This window comes from Talpa europaea (genome assembly GCF_964194135.1).
Source record: "Talpa europaea genome assembly, chromosome: 4".
NCBI lineage: Eukaryota > Metazoa > Chordata > Mammalia > Eulipotyphla > Talpidae > Talpa > Talpa europaea.
The window spans coordinates 147101055-147118677 of NC_140070.1; the positions used below are offsets into that span (position 1 = coordinate 147101055).

Here is a 17623-nt window from a genome sequence, read left to right on the forward strand (position 1 = left end):
CCCAAACCGCACACGCCATCTGGCTCCAAGACTCTGAGTTCTTCAGAAAAACGTGGGAACTGCCCTGGCCAGCGGGGCCCACGGCTGAGTGAGGAGCCCCACCCGCCTCAGGGACCCGCCAGACCGCCCCGCCACGGCTCAGGCTGAGGTCGCGTGGGCGCGTGACCCGCAGCACGGAGGGCTTGGGGCGCTCAGCTTCATCCAGGGTCTCCGGGGGAGAACTGGCCCGGGTCAGGCTCCAGGCAGGCGCCTAGAGGGAGCGGGTGGGGGCAGGGGCCGCCACATCCCCTCATCCCGCCGGCCCCGCCCCTCCCCTGGGGGTGCTCTGGGATCCCCTCTTGGCCTGCAGAGAGAGCAGCAGCTGCGCCGTGTGCACGCTCACGTGGCTTCCCAGGAAGAGGCCGAGCCGGACATCTGCAGAGGCCAGGCCCAGCGGGGGCAGGGGGGGCGCCTCCAGGAGCAGCCTGGGGGTCCCGGGCCCTGGGGGTTCTTCTGAGACGGGAAAAATGCTGACCATGGGGTGGCTGTCATCTGCCTGGGCGCTGCCAGCCCCCCAAAGCGCGGGTCCCGTGAGGCCTTCTGGTCTTTCTGGGCCTGTTCATCACCCTGACTGTTGCGCACACGGGGAGGCGCCCTCCAGGGGGCTGCGGGGAGGGTCATGTGATCTCTGAGCTTGGCCACCTGACCCCAGGCCCCTCCGTGTCCATGCCTTAATGGGCGGGGGCTCCCCACGGAGTCACCGCACCCACAAAATCCATTTCAAGACGCGGCACCCATTGCTGGCCCAGCCCCAGAGGACGGCGCAGCCTCTGTTCCCCCGGCCGTAGTGACGTCCCCAGCTCCCTGCCTCTGGCTCTCCCCGCAACCGGACACCCTCAGCAGAGAGCCCGTCCCCCACTTGGGGTCCACCCTGCCCACGCACCCTGGGCCTCCCGCGGCCACAGCTGCGAGCCCACCCCGGCCGGTCTTTGCCAGCCCTACCCACGCTCTTTCCTTCCGCGTGGGCGCAGGCGCGGTGTTCCTAGGCCCTGCGGGAGGGGCCCTGACACCATGAGCCACAGTCCACCTGGGCGCGTGACCCCTCCCCAGTCTCCCCGCGGCCTCCCCAGGGGCCTGTCTGGGCTCCCCCGCAGGGACCTGGCGTTGAGGTCTCCCTCCCAGGACGCCTCACACGCCGTTTTCTACTACTGCTTGCTCATTGTTTCTCTGAGCGATGTTGGGGAGGGGTGGGGTTCAGAGACTGGGTCCTGGGGTTCCCCCTGAGGAAAGTTTCACAGAGCTCCCCTCTCAGCAGCTGGTGAGGTCCCCACAGAGGCATTTGTTTCCAAAAGGGCAGGTTTATTATGAAAGGGGAGGCGGAAGGGAGAGGGCATGGGGGAGGGGTGGGGGGGCAGGGCAGGGCGCTGCCCAGAGGGCCGGGCTTGCTGACCCTGCCCAGGCGGCCTCTGGAGGGGAGTGGCCCGGGCAGCAGCAGCCTGGCAGGCAGAGGTTGTCCCGGCAGCTCCTCTCCAGGAGGGGCCTTCCTGGGAAGTGTGGGCTGCTGCCCACTCCTGGCGCTGGCGCCTGCGCGCTTTTCTGTGTTTGCTGCGACGCGGCGGGTCTGACAGGACCGGCGCTGGGTGATGCTGACGGTCACGATGGCCCCACCGTCTGCCCGGGGGAAGCTTTTCTACCCCTGCTTTAGGACGGAGCCCTCATGCCACCCCCGCGGGCTCTGGCCCCTCGACGCCTCCGTGCCCAGCGCCCGCTGGCGGCCTCCGAGGAGAACGGCTGAGCTCCTGCTCCTGTGGCAGCCCGCGCCGCCGCCCACGCCCCTCGCGGCAGCAGCTCCTCTCCCGCCGCCGTCCACCAGGACTCAGCGGCTCATTTCCTCTCCCCGTCGGGCCCTCGCGGGCGCCGCTGCTGCAGGAGGGGCCCGTGCCGTCCGGCCGCCGGGAGGTCTGTGGCCGCCTCCTCTCCCCCGTGAGCGGTGAGGGTCTGCGGCTCGGCGCACCTGGACACCGCCCTGCGGTTTCCTCCCTGGGCCCGGGCGGGCGAGGAGCGGGACCCGGCGCGGCGCTGCCCGGCGTCTGGGCGTCCCTGCTCCGGGGCTTTGGTACAAGCGCGGGAAGCCCTCTCCGTCCGGGAGTCGGTGTGGCCAGCCGCCCCGTGGCCCCTGCCCGAGGTCAGCGCCGCCCGCCGGCCTTCCCGTGGCGTCGTGCCCGTGGATCTGCGCCGCCGCGACGGCATCGCCCAGGGCACGGGCTGCAGGGAGCTCGTCCGCTTGCTCCGCTGCTCCGGGCCGGGCGCGGCCTCGGGTCTGCGCTGCCCACCGCCGCTGCCCCTCCTGAGTTGCCCTTAAATCTGTGACTTGGACACTCACCCCATCTGTTTTCTTTCTGCCGTTTTTCTTGACGTAAATGTCCTAAGGCTTTGTCGCCGGCGCCGCCTGAGCTACAGGCCCTCCACTCTGAACTGTTCTCCTGACGGCCACCCCCTCGCCGTTGTGGAATTGGTTTGCTTTTACCCTTTGACGCGAGAGTTTTTAGCCAAAGTCTTAAAACGCTTGTTCGCCTCCAGCTGGCCCGCGCGGTCCCCGTCCCTTCTCTCCGCAGGCCGTGTCTGTGCGGCCCGGTCGGGGCTTGGTCTTCGCGGCCCTCCCGTGTGGGGGGAGGAAGAGAGGGCCTGTCGGGGGGGCCAGCAGGGCCGAGGGAGACCTTTCGCAACACACCATGCCCTGCCGATGCCCCCTCGCTCCCAGCCCCCAGCACCCTGCCCCCACGAACCCCTGCCCCCAGCACCCTGCCCCAACGCATGCCCCCTCCACGCCCCCAGCATCTCCACCCCCAGCACCCCCAGGCCCTGTGGGCCCCACAGGTCAGACATCAGCTCCAGAGGCGCCTGCACGGGTCACGCTGAGGGGCTCCCCTGGCCTGGGCTCCTTCACCCACATGCCTCGAGGCCCCCTAAGTTCTCCAGTCCCTTCAGGGCCACGGGGAGCAACGCCTGGAAAGGGGCCCCTATGGGGACGTGAGGTGTGGACCGCATAGCTGCCGCCCCCACCCGCCCCGCTCTCACTGACGCCCATTCTCTGGGCTCCAGAACAGAGAAACGTCGGCATTTCCCAGTAAGGCCGGACCTGAGGGTCCGGGGCTCGCCCCCGCCCTACCCCAGGCACCACAGACGGGCGCAGGGCCGGGCCTCTGGGGCTCCAGGCGGCAGTCCTGAGTCCTGACAGCCGCGGTCTCGGCCGGGCAGACCCCTGCACCACCTGCTGCCCCGCCCGGCGGCCTCTCGCTTCTGCTATTCCCCCGTGGCCCCTCCACCCCCAGCCGGAGCAGAGCCGCGGGGAGCCTGCGCATGGGGGGCCAGGGCCAGGGCCGAGGCCGACCGTGCCCCAGCTCAGGAGTCTGGCCAAGACAGCAGCCGCTGGGGAGAAAACACTCCTGCACTGGGAGGAAGACGCCCCAGCGCCGAGCGCAGCGACCCCGGCCGGGTCGGCCCCGGCCCCTACCCAGGGCCTCCTGGCCCGTAGGGAGCACCCGCAGAAACAAGGGCACCCCCAGAGGGTGATCCAGGCAACAGCCGCAGCCTGAGCAGGAGCCCCAAGGCGACCTCAGCTTCCCCCGGCCAATAAAAGGAAACAGAGTTTGAGGAGAAGAAAAGAATTTTAATTGTGGACAAACTGAGGAGGGCAGCGGACGTGTCTCAAAGACCTGGTCTTCCCTTGGGCAGAGGACAGGGGTGTTTATACAAAGGAGCAAAAAAGGGGAGCTGGGCGAGGGTCTGCAAGGGGGTACGGAAGGGCTAGCAGGGCCGGGGACGCAGGCGTGTGGAGACCCAGGTGGGCGCCGGCTGGCTTGGTTAACACCTGCAGCTTAGCTTCCTGTGACCTTGGGGACGTCCTTCCTTTTCCTTCGGGTGCAAGAGGACAGACTTTTTAATGCACAGAGGGGTGCTTGCCAGGCGGGGAAGGTGGACACCCGCCCTGGTGCCTCTGCCTCTGGCAGGCCCCCACTCATGCGCTTTGGGGGAGGAGGGGGTGGACTATGAAGCAACATAGCAGTGCGCTAACAAAGCACAACTTTTTTTTTTAAAGATTTATTTATTTATGCATACAAGAGAGGATTCACCAGAGACAGAGCGGGGAGCAGAACAGGCAGACTGACCGAAATATGCTGCTGAGGGGAGCAGCGGGCGAGACAGGAGAGGTCTGCCGCCATGTGGGTTGCTCCATGTGGGATTGAATTCGTGCTGCAGAGGCTGCGGATTGCTTCATAGTGCAGTGCTTAACCCCTTGCGCCACCAGGGAGGCCCAGCACAACGTTTTTATATACATATATGTTATTTATTTATTTATATTTCACATCATTGATCATTTTTGTACAATTTTTGCTTTCTCCTCTCAAGTAAAGTCCCCATACAATTCCCAACACCAATGCCCCCGTGCACCATCACCATAGTCCCTTATGCTCTTGCCGCCCCTGTTTTGATCCCTCTCCCACCCCCTCCCCCTCCGTTGCAGAATGTCTCTGATTTATAGTTCTGACTAAAAAGGAGAATGGAGCTATCACACTCCCAGATGTCAAACTATACTACAAAGCCATAATAATTAAAACAGTATGGTACTGGAACAAAAACAGACACACAGGCGAATGGAATCTAACAGAAAGCCCAGAAATAAAGCCACACACATAAGGACAACTAATCTCTGACAAAGGAGCAAAGAATATGCAATGGAACAAGGACAGTTTCTTCAACAAAACACAACATTAATGCACTTGGAGCAGCACAGGGTTCCCAGGGAGGGAATGGTGGGAGGCGGGGCTGGCAGGCCTGGGGTGGGCACTTACCCAGTAGGGGATGGACTCGCACCCACAGACTCTGGCCAGGCAGTTTTTAGTCACCAATTTAAAAAAATATGAAAGATGATTCCTCAGTCTCATGGGGAAAATATGGCTGTATCCCGAGAACCCGGGAGGGCACCATCCCTCCTTATCCACAGTGTGGGTGGGTTCCGGCCACTGACTCACCCATGCGGAAACTGCCACACGCAGTGAGAGGTTTTGAGAGGCGGAGACACCATGTTCGCAGGCCTGTCACCACAGCACACTGCCGTCACTGTTCTACTTATTAGTCACCGCTCTTCACCTCTCACTGGGCCTAATTTATGAATTAAAACCGTGGGCATGTGAATATTCTCACAGACAGCAGAGCCGCTCCGGCCAGGGCAACCGCCCCACCCCGGGTGACTGCTGTGGCTGTTCCCATGGCAACATCAGCTTGTTCCCAAGTTTCATTAAGCAAACGCCGCCCGCGTGCTGATGGCCGCACCACGAGGATGTTTCCAACCAACAGCCCCATTTGGAATCAATCTAATGCCACCTAATTAAGCGAGGAGCGCAGGGGCAGAGAGACCCCCCCTGAGGCTCGGCAGCTCTGGAGGGGGCCCCAGTGTTTCCTGGATGCCGGCCGGCTGAGCCTTCCACATGAGGGGGAGCCTCCAGCAAGCGCTGAGCCGCCTGGTGGGCGAGATGGGCCGAGGGTGTCTGCAGAGGAGGTGGGGACCCTTGGGATCTCTGCCCAGTGCCAGGGGCACAGGCAGAGGACGCCTGCAAACGGCACTCCAAGCTGCAGCCTGGAGCCTGGGCCTGGTCTCCCCAGGGTCCCCTGGCCAAGTGGCTCTTCTGTCAGGTGCCTGTTCGCTGACCCCAGCCGCTCCGAGGCCAAGTCCCACCCAGACGCCTGTGCCTCTCTCCCGCCTGCAACGCTCCCTCCCAGCGACGTCTTTCAAGAAGCCACCGGAGCCACTGCTGCCTGTGGGCCCCACGGCGTCCCCTCCCGCCCGCACCTCTGTGCCGACACCCCCACCCCGCACCCTCGCATCCCCCAGCTGGGTGACCCCACCCCCGCCCACTGCTCGCCCCCGCGCGGACTCCCGCGGGTCCCTGCTGGACACGGCCACTGCCGCCGGCGCTGCCCTGGGGCTGCGGGGAAGACCGAGTTGGCGCTGACGGACCAGCCGACTCTTACATTCGCTTGGCCGGGTACAGTTGGCTCCTGGACACTGTGCTGAGAGGACACGCAGGACTTCTTCTCGGCCTCCCGCCAGTCCAACCCACCAAGGCCCAGCCTGACCCTCGTGTGTGGAGGCCCAGGCAGGGGCTGCTTGCCACTCCAGCCTGGCCTGGACACGGCCGCAGGCTGTGGGGCCTGAGGCCCGAGGTGTCCTCTCCTCCTGTGCCTTCGGCCTGGCCAGGTCCTGGGAAGGGCAGGACACACTGGACACTGCGGGGCAGTGGCCAGGGCTTCCACCTGGACAGCCTGCAGAGACCCCGGGGGCGGCTCCTGTGCTCCTGCCCAGTCCCGAGTGCGGACTCGCATGGAGACTCCCCAGGGCGCCCGAGGCTGCCTCCTGAGTGGACACCTCCCAAGTGGACACCCCCCGAGTGGATGCCCCAGGCCTCCCTCCCACCAAAAGGGAGCCGGCTCAGGAAGGGCCTCTCGCCTGCCCTTGCTCCTGCCTGCTCCGCCAGGATGTTGCCTGCGGTGGCCAGCGCCCGCCCAAGCGTGTCCAGCCCCGTTGGCCCTGTTGTTGGGGGGGTGACGCGGCTCTGGCGGTGGCGACTGGCCCTCCTGCCCCCTTCCCGGACTGACCGCCACCCCTGCGCGCTGGGTGCCCTCCGGCCCTCCCCTCGGCCACCAGAGCGCTGGAGCCTGGATGTGGCCGGTGGAGGGCTCTGGGAGGGCAGAGGGTGTGGCCGGAGGGTGACCACCGCGCTGTGACGTGGAGCTGCTGAACCACACGCGTTAAAAGGCATGTTTTCTCCCACATGAATTATATCCCAAACTTTATTTAAGAGTGTGGAAGTGGGGCCGCCCTGGGGGTGCTGGGGTGAGTCAGCACTATGAGGCTCTCGCCAGCCACTGCCGCCTGAGTCCATCTCGGCCAGGGAGCTACCGACACGGCACAGCAGACTCTCCTGCCTCCCGCTGCCCCCTCAGCAGTGGATCTCTGTGGATCCGCCTGTTCTGCTCCCCGCTCTGTCTCTGGGGAGTCCTCTCACCCCCACACCTCTGGCCTGCACCCCAGCTCTTGTGTGCATGAATAAATAAAATAAATATTTTTAAAAGTGGACTATTATGAACATTGACAAATTCAATGAAATGGATAAAAACTTTGAAAGACAAAACTCACCTAAGAGTAAAGAGAAAGGAATTCACACTCAAACAGCCCAACAAGGGCAAGTGGGGTTCAGGGGTCCCCCAGTGTTAGTCAGAGGAGCATGGAAGGGATACATAGCACCTGCCATTGCAAACCCTTTCAGAAAGGGTCTCCCCAGCCGTCTCAGGAAGCCAAATCATCGTATCAAGCCCTTACAGCTCTACAGAGAACCACGGGCCGATGTCCCGCATGGACGGATTAGCGGGGTGACGGCGTGTCAGACGGACCTGGAAAGGGTCCCCTGCCTGGCCCGTGGGGTTATTGCAGGAAGACAACTCAAAGCCCTTACGTGTGATTCCCCAAATTGACAGATTAAAGGATGAAATTCATGAGATCATCTAAATAAATGCTTTAAAGAGTGTGCGACAAAATTCAGAACACACACACACAAAAAAACCCCAGAAAAACATCAGGGCGCAGGGAACAGAAAGGACCGTGAATTCCAGAAAACAGACTTCACGGACACTGAATGCCCCTCAATAAGGGCCCGATTAAGGGCCTCCCCGGTGCGCAGCGGTTGAGCGCTGGGTGGCGAAGCTGCCCGCGGCCTCTGCGGCGCCGGTTCGATCCCCGGCTGCTCCCCGGCCACCGGAGGAGGGTCCCACATGGCGCGCAGACCTCTCCTGCCGCCCGCTGCTCCCCTCAGCAGTGTCCTTCGGTCCTTCTGCCTGCTCTGCCCCCCGCTCTGGCGCTGGTGAATTCTTTCACCCTCCCGCGCTTCTGACTGTACCCAGTGCTTGTATAAACAAAGCAAACAAACAAACAAACAAATAAATAAAACACCTCCATAAAAAAAAAAACAAAAAAAAAGGGCCCGATTAAATGGCCAAAAGCCCTGAAGGTCCCGGGCACAGTGAGGTCTGATCGTCACAGATGGGGCCGACCCCACGGTGGGGGGACGTCGTCCCAAGGCCCGGTCGGCCGTGGTTGTCAGCTGGGAGCCACGGGCCCGGCGGCCCCCGCTGGGGACACAGCACAGCCCATGGGCTTCCAGCCTCCGTTTCAGCACTGGGCGCCCTGAACGAGGTATTTTTGACGCCCTATTGTGTCCCCACTTAGAACTTGTGAATTCGGCCGGAAATAGGCAGCGTCTGGGCGTGGCCTCCAGGCCCGACGTGACCCCGGCGAGGTCACCGTGACGCCCCGAACATGTCCAAGGCATGACCGAGGATCTGGCATCTCTGCAGACGGGCCGCGCCAGGGCCTGTGCTGGCGGGAGGCCGCCGCCCCCGGCCCCCCTGAGAGGCTGACGCTGGCTCCGGGCGCAGATGCCAGGCGGGTCCTCGCGCCTGAGTTCACCTGTCTCTTCGGAGCCCTTCATGTCAGCACAGGCTTCGTCCCAAGGGAAATAAATTGAAAGAGTCACAATCTGCATGCCCTCCTGGTCGCTCTTTTGCAATCGCAAAGCGGCTATTACTGCCACCAGGCCGGTGTGTGGGGCCCTGGACGACCTCAGCAGAGCACACCGGGGCGAAAGCCTCGCTCTCTGCCCCCAGAACAGCTCAGAGACTTCCCGGGAACTGTGCTGAGGGCTCGGGATGGACTCAGACGAGGGCAGGGCCGGGTCACGGCTCTCAGCTTCCCATAACTCTCCCCCACGCCTGGAGAAGAAGGTGGCGGCCAAACCCAGTGACACCATCCACCTGGCGCTGCCGACAGCGGCGGGCCGGGCCTGGCGCGGGGCCCTCAGCCTGCGGTGTCCTGGGGAAGGGACAGCAGTCTCTCGGCCCTTCCCTGCCTCCCAGAAACGGGGTGTCGGCTCGCCTAGTGGCCTGCAGCACCCCGCACCCGCCTTCCTGCCATGCCCAGAGCACCTGGAAGAGATGCCTCCGCAGTCCAGGCCCATGGACAGTGGCCACACGGCGCCGTGGCCTTCGGACTCCAGCCCAAGCCTGTCCGGCCGAAGTCTGTTCTCTTCCGAAAGAGGTGGCCCCGGGCCCCGCCGCACAGCAGGAGGCCACGGAAGAAACTGGACTCCTATTCTCTGCGAGCGTCCCCCCCAGAGGGAGGGCACCTGGGCGAAGGCCCCGCCGCCTGCCCCCCCGCGTGGCCAGAGGCAGCCGAGATTGGGGCCAGGACGGGCAGCCTGCGGGACCCCGAGGTCAGCCCTGGTCCCGGCAGCGCCGGCTTCAGTGTGGGAGCTGCCTCCCTCCCAGCGCACAGAGCGGGCCCAAGCCCCAAGCAGGGAACACCGTGTCCACAGCCCCCGCCAGACACACCCCGGACCCTGGAACAGGGCGTGAACCCCACAAAGGAGCAAGCGCACAGTTCGCCACAAGACGAAGAGAACCAGGGGAGCCATGGGGAGAGCTCAGGCCGGCCTGGGGCTCCCCGCCCGGCCCAGGCTCCTGGGGACGAGGACGGAGCGGAAGCAAGAGCCGGTCGCTGCAGACACGCCCTCGTCGCGAGCGGGCTTGGGCCGGAGCGCTGCGGGCGGCTGTGGCGCAGCAGCAGGAGACAGGGGCCTGGAAAGGGGCTTTTCCGTTTTTAAGTAAAACCTGGAGGTGTCGCGGGAATGGCCGTCCCGGAAAAGACCCTCAGCGGCGCCGGCAGCCGGGGCGGGCAGGAGCCCAGCCTTGCCGAGATGCCCTCGGCCTTGGCTGAGACCCCATCGGGGCCCCACGCCTGCCCGCATCGGCGCTGGCCACGTCCTCCAGGGCCTCCAGACCGTCCTGCCAGCCAGGGCATCCCCGGGCTGCCGGCCCCGTCAGCTCCCAGGGCCGAGGAGGGAGGGGCTGCCGGTGCGGGCTTTGTCAGATGTGGCCCGGCCGAGCTGACCCTCAGGGTCCCCCAGAGGCGCGGCTTGGTCCAAAGAGGACAGAGCAGAAGAAACCGGAGGACTCTGGGCTGCTGGGCCTGGATACAGGAACGCCTGGAGATGGTCAGCGGCCCCTCAGACACGAGGAGGCCGAGGCGGGCTCGGGCAGCTGAGAGGCAGCAGTGAGGGGGTCTCTCCAGAGCGGCTGGCAGGGGCGTCTGGAGACCCCGCAACCTCCTGCCCCCCCAGTGTGGGATGAGGGGGGCAAAAAGACCCTGCTCGTCCCACCCAGAGGCCTCGCCACGGAGGGGCCCACGGCCGGCTGCAGGGCCCGGCCGAGACATGTCCAGCGGAGGCGCCACGACAGCCGCTGCTGCAGAGCTTGATTTTGGGGGTGAAACTAAAACAGATGCTGAGGAGGTGGCCTGCTGGGGCGCCGGCGCCATGTGCGCTGGAGGGCGGGGACACCAGGAGGGAATGCAGACTTTCTGAAAGTTTCCGATGTGACACCCCTTTCAGGCAGCGTCTGAAGAGCCGGATTATAACTCAGCTTCTGAGCTGGGCGAGAAAGGGAGAAATGGCTTTTTTAAAACACCACGTGCACCAGAACCCAGGAGGAGCCCGACCGCAGGAGCCAGACAAGCCAGAAGAGGAGGTGGTTTAGTGACTGCGACTGCACGTACGTCGAGCTCACGGAGTGAAGGGTAAAGAGCGGCAGATCGTACAGAAGCAAAATCCCCTAAAATCCGCTCACTGTTCACACGAGACACCTGACGAAGAGGCAGCGCTGCCCTCGAGCACGTGTCCACACCAACGGTGGCCAAGATGGCGCCCGCCAGCCACCCTTGCTTCGTCCACCCAGGCCAGTCGGCCAGGCAGCCCCGCAGAGGCCGGCCGGCGCGCCCTCGGTCTCGGCCTGACCGTGTGCCTGCCCACAAGCCCGGCTCCGACGGACCCCAGGACCCCACGTGGCCTCACTCTCCCCGACTGTTTCGGGTCTCCCTCCGTCACAGGCCGGGCAGGAGCCACGCCCGCACACACATCCACAGCCCCGCGTGCAAGGCGACCGGTGAGCCACACGCCCGCCCCTCCACGGCTCTCAGGGCTCCAGGGCCACGGCCGCCAGGGGTCTGCGCGCCCCCGGGCCGGGAAGCGGCTCCGCAGCTCCAGGTGGGGCCGCGGCCAGCTGTGCTGCTCCAGTGCTGTAAATATGTGGGCTCCGGGTCCCCTGCCAGCGCCCTCCCCAGCGCGGTCAGACCTCATCCCGTGACCCTGTTGTTTAATGCTTTGAGAGAGTTTCGGTCCTCCCAGCCTGCAAGATGAGCAGCTGTGGGGTCTCTGCCCTCGCTGGGCGCCGGCATCTGCACCCCCGGTTCTCGGCCCCAGGTGCCTGCAGACTCCAGAGACCCAGGCCTGCCTGCTCGGGGGGGGGGGACCCCTTCCTCCCAAGGCCCCACGGGATGGCCTGGCCTAAGCCCGTGGGGGTCGCCCACCCTCGGGGAGACGCCTCTTCAGGCCTGGGCTGGACCAGCCTCGTTTCACGCCTCTGCCTTCGTTTGTGTAACAGCAGGTCACACGAGCTGAGGGTTCACGCTGCATTACAGTGCACTGGCACTGGGGGGGGTGGGAGCCAGCGCCCCAGGCCCCCGAGGCCGCACAGAGGGACCCCAAGGCCCAGCGCTAGCCGAGGCGCCCACACGGGGGACACGTCGCTGGTCCTCACCCCTTCCTGGGCCGTGCCCCTCCTTCCTGGAGGAAGCCTGCCACCCCCTTTTCTCTTTCCTTCTGCTCCTTGGCCTAGGCGCAGCGTCCCCGCCTGGCCCGGGCGGCATGGGGGCGGCCGCCGGTGCCTGACTCCTGGGCTCCCCGTGTCCGAGGAGATGTGGCCCCTGAGCTGAGCGCCTGCGGCCTGGCAGCGGCCCCAGCCCTAGCAGAGACCCCGAAGGCGGCCTCAGTTTCCCTCGGCCGCGGAAAGGAGACAGAGTTGAGGAGAGGGAGAGTGGTTCTCTGTGGACACTGAGGAGGGCAGCGGGCGTGTCCGGCAGCCCCCGTCCCGCTGCTGGCCGAGGGCCAGGGCTCGCAGACAATGGAGCGAAACGACAGGGGCTGGCGCGGGCCCGTGGCGGGCATGCGGGCCTCCAGCTCGCTGGTCACGCCGGCTGTGAACCCCTAGAGGGTCCTTGTTACCCTGCAGGGTCGGGTCGTCCTTCCGTTTCCTCGGGCTGCAAGAGACAAACCTGCTAAACACAGCAGAGCGGGAGGCTCTGCAGACCGTCCTGCTCTACGGCAGCCCGGCCTTCCAGGGAAACCCGCTGGGGTGCGGGGCAGGCCCCTCGGGCAGGGCAGCGGCAGAGCAGAGGCCTGGCCATGGCCGCCCGGGGAGCAGGGCTTTTTAAAAGGGAAAATGAGCCTCAGCGTGTGGAGCTCACAGCTCCCGGGCCTCACGTGCACCTGGGGCTCCAGAAGGGGAGATTCTGAAGAGTTATTGCAAGAAATCGTGGCTGAACTCCCCAAAGTCTGACTTAACAAAACGAACCCTAAACTTCCAGATGAAAAACTTGCAAACAGCAGAGCAGAACAGACACTGGGAGCACCGGCCAGGCCGGGCCAGTGCCGAGGGGGTGCGGGCAGCGGCGCAGAGGGCCTGAGGCCGTGTGGGTCTCTCCTGGGGCAGGCGGCAGGCAGGTTGAGGACCCCAGCCAGGCGGTGGAGAGGCGGCGAGCCCCGCCCGCCCAGAATTCTTAGGAAGGGCCAGGGAGGCAGCTGTGCCCAAGGGCGTCCAGGCCGGGCCGGAGCCTGTGCCCGAGCTGGCAGAGGGCGAGGAGGTGGACGTGAGGTGCCCCTCGACTGCTCCAATGTGTGGGCTTGCCCTCCGTAGCCTTGGGGGCCAGTGGCCTCACCTGGCAGGGGGCGCCCCAAGAGTGCACTTCTGGGGTAAGCACCTGAATGGGCTCAGGCTGCTCCCGGACATGTGGGGGCATCTGCCCTGACCTCAGACCTGCCGGGAATGACGGAAACAAGGCCTAAAATCACGCCTGGGCTGCAGGGAGGCAGCCCCCACGCCCAGAGACAGCCACACCGGGTGCCATGCGCCCGCAAGCCCGCTCCGGGGGCTCACCCTGCGGATGAAAACCCGCACCCGCAACAAAACCCTGTGCGGAGTGACCGCAGTGCCCATGCTGGAGAAGCCCTTCGCCCCGCCCCGCGTGCAGAGGCCCCGCCCCCACAGAGGGGCCCGGTGGGTGGCGGCCCGACTGGCCCTGGACCCCCAGGGTAGCACCAGGAACCTGGGGTGAGGGTGAGGGTCACGCACCTCAAGGATGTGCTGCTGCAGGAATCTTCCACCTCTGTGAGGAAGGAGGCCCGTCCGGGAGCCGGCAGGTGGCTGTGGGGAGGGGCCACCTGCCTGGAGGAGGCGCACGGCAGCCTGGCCTGGGGAGGGGGCATCTTGGGAGCACAGAACACAGCCCTACAGGGGTGTCTGGGAAGCCCCCACACCATGGGCCCTCACAGAGCCATGGGCAGGCTCCTGGGAGTCCCCAGCAGAAGCCCCGGCTCTGGACCCTGCGTGGCAGGTAGAAGGGGTGGCGGGTTGGGGGGAAACAGGGCTGGCTGCTGAGACCCAAAAAGCCAAAGCCCAGGGCTACAGCTGAACCCACACAATAGGGGCTCGCACCCCCGAGGCTGCCTACGGCACAGCTGGGTCCGGCATAGGGCGCCTCCCCGCGGCCGCACGGGGCCTCGGCCCGGGAACAGCCGCCGCGGGAACGTCTCACCCAGGGGGGACAGCGCTCACCGTGGCCCGAGGGGGGCCGCCTTGCCCCAGGGAGGCCCCCACCGCGCGCGGGGCGCCGGCCACTGTCAGCATGCTGGGCAGCGCGGGCCGGGGGACCCCGGGGCCCACGCTCCCGGTGAGAGGCTGGGCGACGCTGGCTGCAAATGGCTCTTGGGACGCCGGGCCAGGGCCGCGGGCTCCCCCGGGGGACAGACAGGACCGGGCCCATCTCTGACAAGGTCTTGGCTTTTCTGGTCTTTCTCTTTTCTTTCTTTAGACGCCAGGAGCCGTCTCCAGCTCCCCCGGCCCTGCTTCAGAGCCTCCCTCAGGGACATGGCTGGTCGACCACGTAGCACCACGCAGCTCATTGCTCACACCTGGTCGGTCTGCTCTGCGACCCCGGCACCAGGTATAAAAGGGAGAGTGCTGGGCTCCTCGGAGCCACAGCCAGAGCTGGACTGCGTGAAGCAGCAGATGAGAGCCCCGGCTGATGCCGGCCTCCGGTCTCAGGGGCCCCGGGTGGGTGGGGGTGGACAGGTAAGCCTGAGGGTGAGGACTCATCAACCCGGTCATCCCTTCTCCCAGGCTTGCCGTTTCACACACGGACAATCAACAACTTCAATGAAATGAGTTCTTCAAAAGCCACAAACTAGACAATCTGAAGAGTTCTATGGCCTTTGCTGAACTGAATTCATACTTAAAACCCTCACAGAAAAGAAAGCTAATCGTACGGCTTCACTGGTGTCTTCTACCAAACAGCTGAAGGAGAAATCCACCAGGGCCACCCGATCTCTCCCAGAAGATGGGACAGAGACTTCCCGACTTGTTTTGTGAGATCAGTATTACTCTGCTGTCAAAACTAGGTAACGGCCACAGACACACACACACACACACACACACACACACACACAGCTACACGCCAACATTCTCCATAAACAGAGATGCAAAAATCATCAATGAAAAGTTAACAAATAAAACGCAATATACAAAAAGAACAATAAACAAAACAAGCGAATGTCCTCAACAGTGGCACCCCCATGGAGTGGAATACTACTCAGCAATGAAAACGAGCGAACCGTTGGTAGACGCATCAGCTGGGAGGGCTCTCCAGCGTGTTGTGCCGCGTGAGACACGGAGGGCACGCCGCTGGAGTCGGAACCTGCCTGCTGGTGAAACAGACTAAGTTATTGTAACGGTGGAGTCACACGGAGAGCAGATTCCTGGTTGCCGGGAGCTCAAGTTTGAGGGCACGTGTGACACGCAGGGATGGCCTGAGGGAGTTTCTCTGGGGTGCTGACAAAACCCCATGTCCTGACCTTGACAATGGCCACAGAATCTAGAGGCGCGACGGCTCTGGGCCAGGAGAGAGAAGGGGAGGGGGGAGGGCAGAGAGAAAACCGACGCAGCCCAGGCAAACCGTGGAGTTTGCCCACCAGGTCGGGGCCAGTGTCAGTTTTGGTTTCGGGCGACGGCGCCCGCCCAGCGGGGTGGCGGGTGTGTGGGAAGCGGGTGGTGGGTGAAGGGACTCCTCGCCTGTAGCCGCCACTTCCTCGTGCATCGAAAACTATTTCAAAGTTAAGGTTTTCAAGGGGGTTCATGATATTTCAAGCTTCTCGCCAGATAAGACAAACAACTGAGGTTGCTCGGAGACAGGCCTCAGGAAAGGCCGCCAGGGCGAGGCCCGCCTCTGGGGGGCGCACTATTGTAACAGATTTGGGGGCTCTGACTGCGCCCCGCTCATCAGTCAAACCTCGAAAGAGTCAGGGAGTCGGTGGGAAGAAATGGGGCTTTGGGGGCCGACGCGGGGGCGGGGGAGCAGGGCCCGTGGGGGCGGGGAGGGGTGCAGCGAGGCGCAGCTGCAGGCCGTCTGGGAACAGGCGGGGCCTTCCAGGAACTGCGTTCGCTCCTCTTTCCTTCCATCTTCCGTCCTGACCCGCCGGGGGTGTAGTTCCCGGCAGTCGCGAGGCTGCGGCTTCCCCCGCTCACTGGTGCTCCATCTGGGGCTCAGCTGGTGTCGCCTGCTTTTCTGGTTTTGTCGGCGAGAAAGCTCAGCAGGCGGCAGCGTCCTGGCCCAGCGGCCCACCGCGAACCCACCTCCTTGTTCAGCGACCCCACGGCAAGCTGCCCGCAGAGGAGAGGCCACGTCGGCCCGCGTTGCAGCCGAGGCCTGCGCAGGGGCACCCGGGAGGCCCAGCGCACACTCGCTGCCTGCAGGACACACGCGCCGCGGGCCTGGGGGCCGCACGCAGCCCTGCTGTGCTGGTGCTAAAGTCGCAGGAAACTGCCAGGACACCCTTGCACTGCGTGTCCCCCACGGTCCACATCCCCGTGCTAGGCCCCCCAGAACCCCGCTCCCCCAGGACGGTGTGGAGTCGGGGACTTGCCTGCAGCACCCACCGCTCCCCCCTCACCCCTGGCCCCAGGCGCTGTCCCGGGCAGCGGGGGGAGCGGCCATCAGGCCACCAGGCCAGGCCAGGGCCCAGCGGGGGCAGCACAAGACCAGCACCCGCTGGAAAGGGAGGGTGGGCTCTGGGAGACATCCCGGGGGCTCCCCAGAGAGCAGGGTCCACCCCAGGCCAGCGCCGGCCTGGCCTCCCGCCCACCTCGGCAGCTGCAGGAGGCACCCGCCCAAGCCTCCTCGAGAAACGTCCTTTGCCAAAAATGGGAAAGCGCAGGAGGGAGCCGACAGGAAACGCAGCAGCTGCAGGGGCTGGAGGCCTGGGGCGGCCTGCGGCCCCCTCCCCTCTGACCCACTGGGCCTCTCAGCTCCGCATCAGGATGTGGGGGAGAAGCTGAAACGTGGCGTCTCGGACCGTCACACATTCCAGCCGTCTCTCCAAGGACAGCTCGTGCCCGTCCTCGGCGCGAATGTCTGCTGCCCCCCCAGGAGGCCGGACTGAGGCCTGGAGACCGGCCAGGGGCGCCCCCCACCCCCCCCCCCGCCCAGGCTGACGCACACCGGACGCTGGGGGTGGGGCTGGGGGCCCGGGCCCAGCCCTCGCGGTCACGCCAGCAACGGCTCTAAGTAGGAACCAACTGCTGTGCCCGGGCCCGCGGGGCCCAGCCACCACACGTGGCAGTGGCTGCCTCGCCTGGGCCGACCCTCAGCTTCCCCAGGGGCCCGGGCCCAGCTCAGCGCCGACACGGGGGGCCCAGCGGCTCCAGCTGAGGCAGGAAGCTCGGGCCTGACTTCCCCAGGCCGGGCCGGGTGCTGCCCTGGAAGGCCCTCGGGGGCCCGCACAGGCGGGGCGGAGGGAAGCAGGGGCGGTCGGGCCACACTCAGGCGACAAGTTGTGGGTGGCACCCTCCGGCCGAGTGGGGCCGCCCGGCAGCACCCCAGGCTGGGCGCCCTGTGGGCTGGGAGGAGCGAGGGCCGGGCCGGGGTGGTCTGGGGCCGTGTGGGAGGGGTCTGGCCGGCGGGGGGCGCTGAGCTGTGCCCGGCAGGCCCAACGTGTCCCACCGGCACCCTCTTCCCAACAACCACCTCCCCACGCCTCCCGCCACGCCCGGGGGCCGCAGGGTGAAGGGCCCAGGGCCGCCCTGGCCAGGCCGCACGCGGGGAAGGGCCGCAGAGCCCCCCGCTGCACACTGTCCCTGCAGGCGGGGGGGCCAGGCCCATCTGGACGCCCTCGGGCTGCCGGCCAGGCAGGGACTGGCCGCCCAGATGCCGGGGCCTGGGAAGGCTTCCCAGCCTCCCCCTCCCCCCTCACTCTCTTCCCTGCAAGCAGGGCCAGGCGGCGGCGGCGGGTGGGGGGGGCCCAGAGGAGGGCCCGGAGGGGAGGGGAGGGGTCCAGCGAGGACCAGGGGCATCGTGGGGCGGCCTGAGGGAGTGTCCAGCATGGTCTTCTGGGTCAGCGGGACCCTGACACTCGGCAGAGCCTCTGGA

General features: G+C 65.6%; 1 protein-coding gene across 1 annotated transcript in view; it reads left to right on the top strand.

Moving 5' to 3' along the window:
- Positions 1 to 9719: 9719 nt before the first annotated feature.
- COL6A2 (collagen type VI alpha 2 chain) overlaps positions 9720 to 17623 on the top strand; it is a gene marked incomplete at its 5' end in the record, with an annotated part of 42444 nt that continues 34540 nt past the window's right edge. The window contains 4 exons of the mRNA XM_084232787.1: positions 9720 to 9945; positions 11066 to 11132; positions 12157 to 12279; positions 13063 to 13254. Coding sequence (XP_084088913.1) covers positions 9720 to 9945; positions 11066 to 11132; positions 12157 to 12279; positions 13063 to 13254 — 608 coding nt within the window. The remainder of the gene's footprint in view (positions 9946 to 11065; positions 11133 to 12156; positions 12280 to 13062; positions 13255 to 17623) is intronic.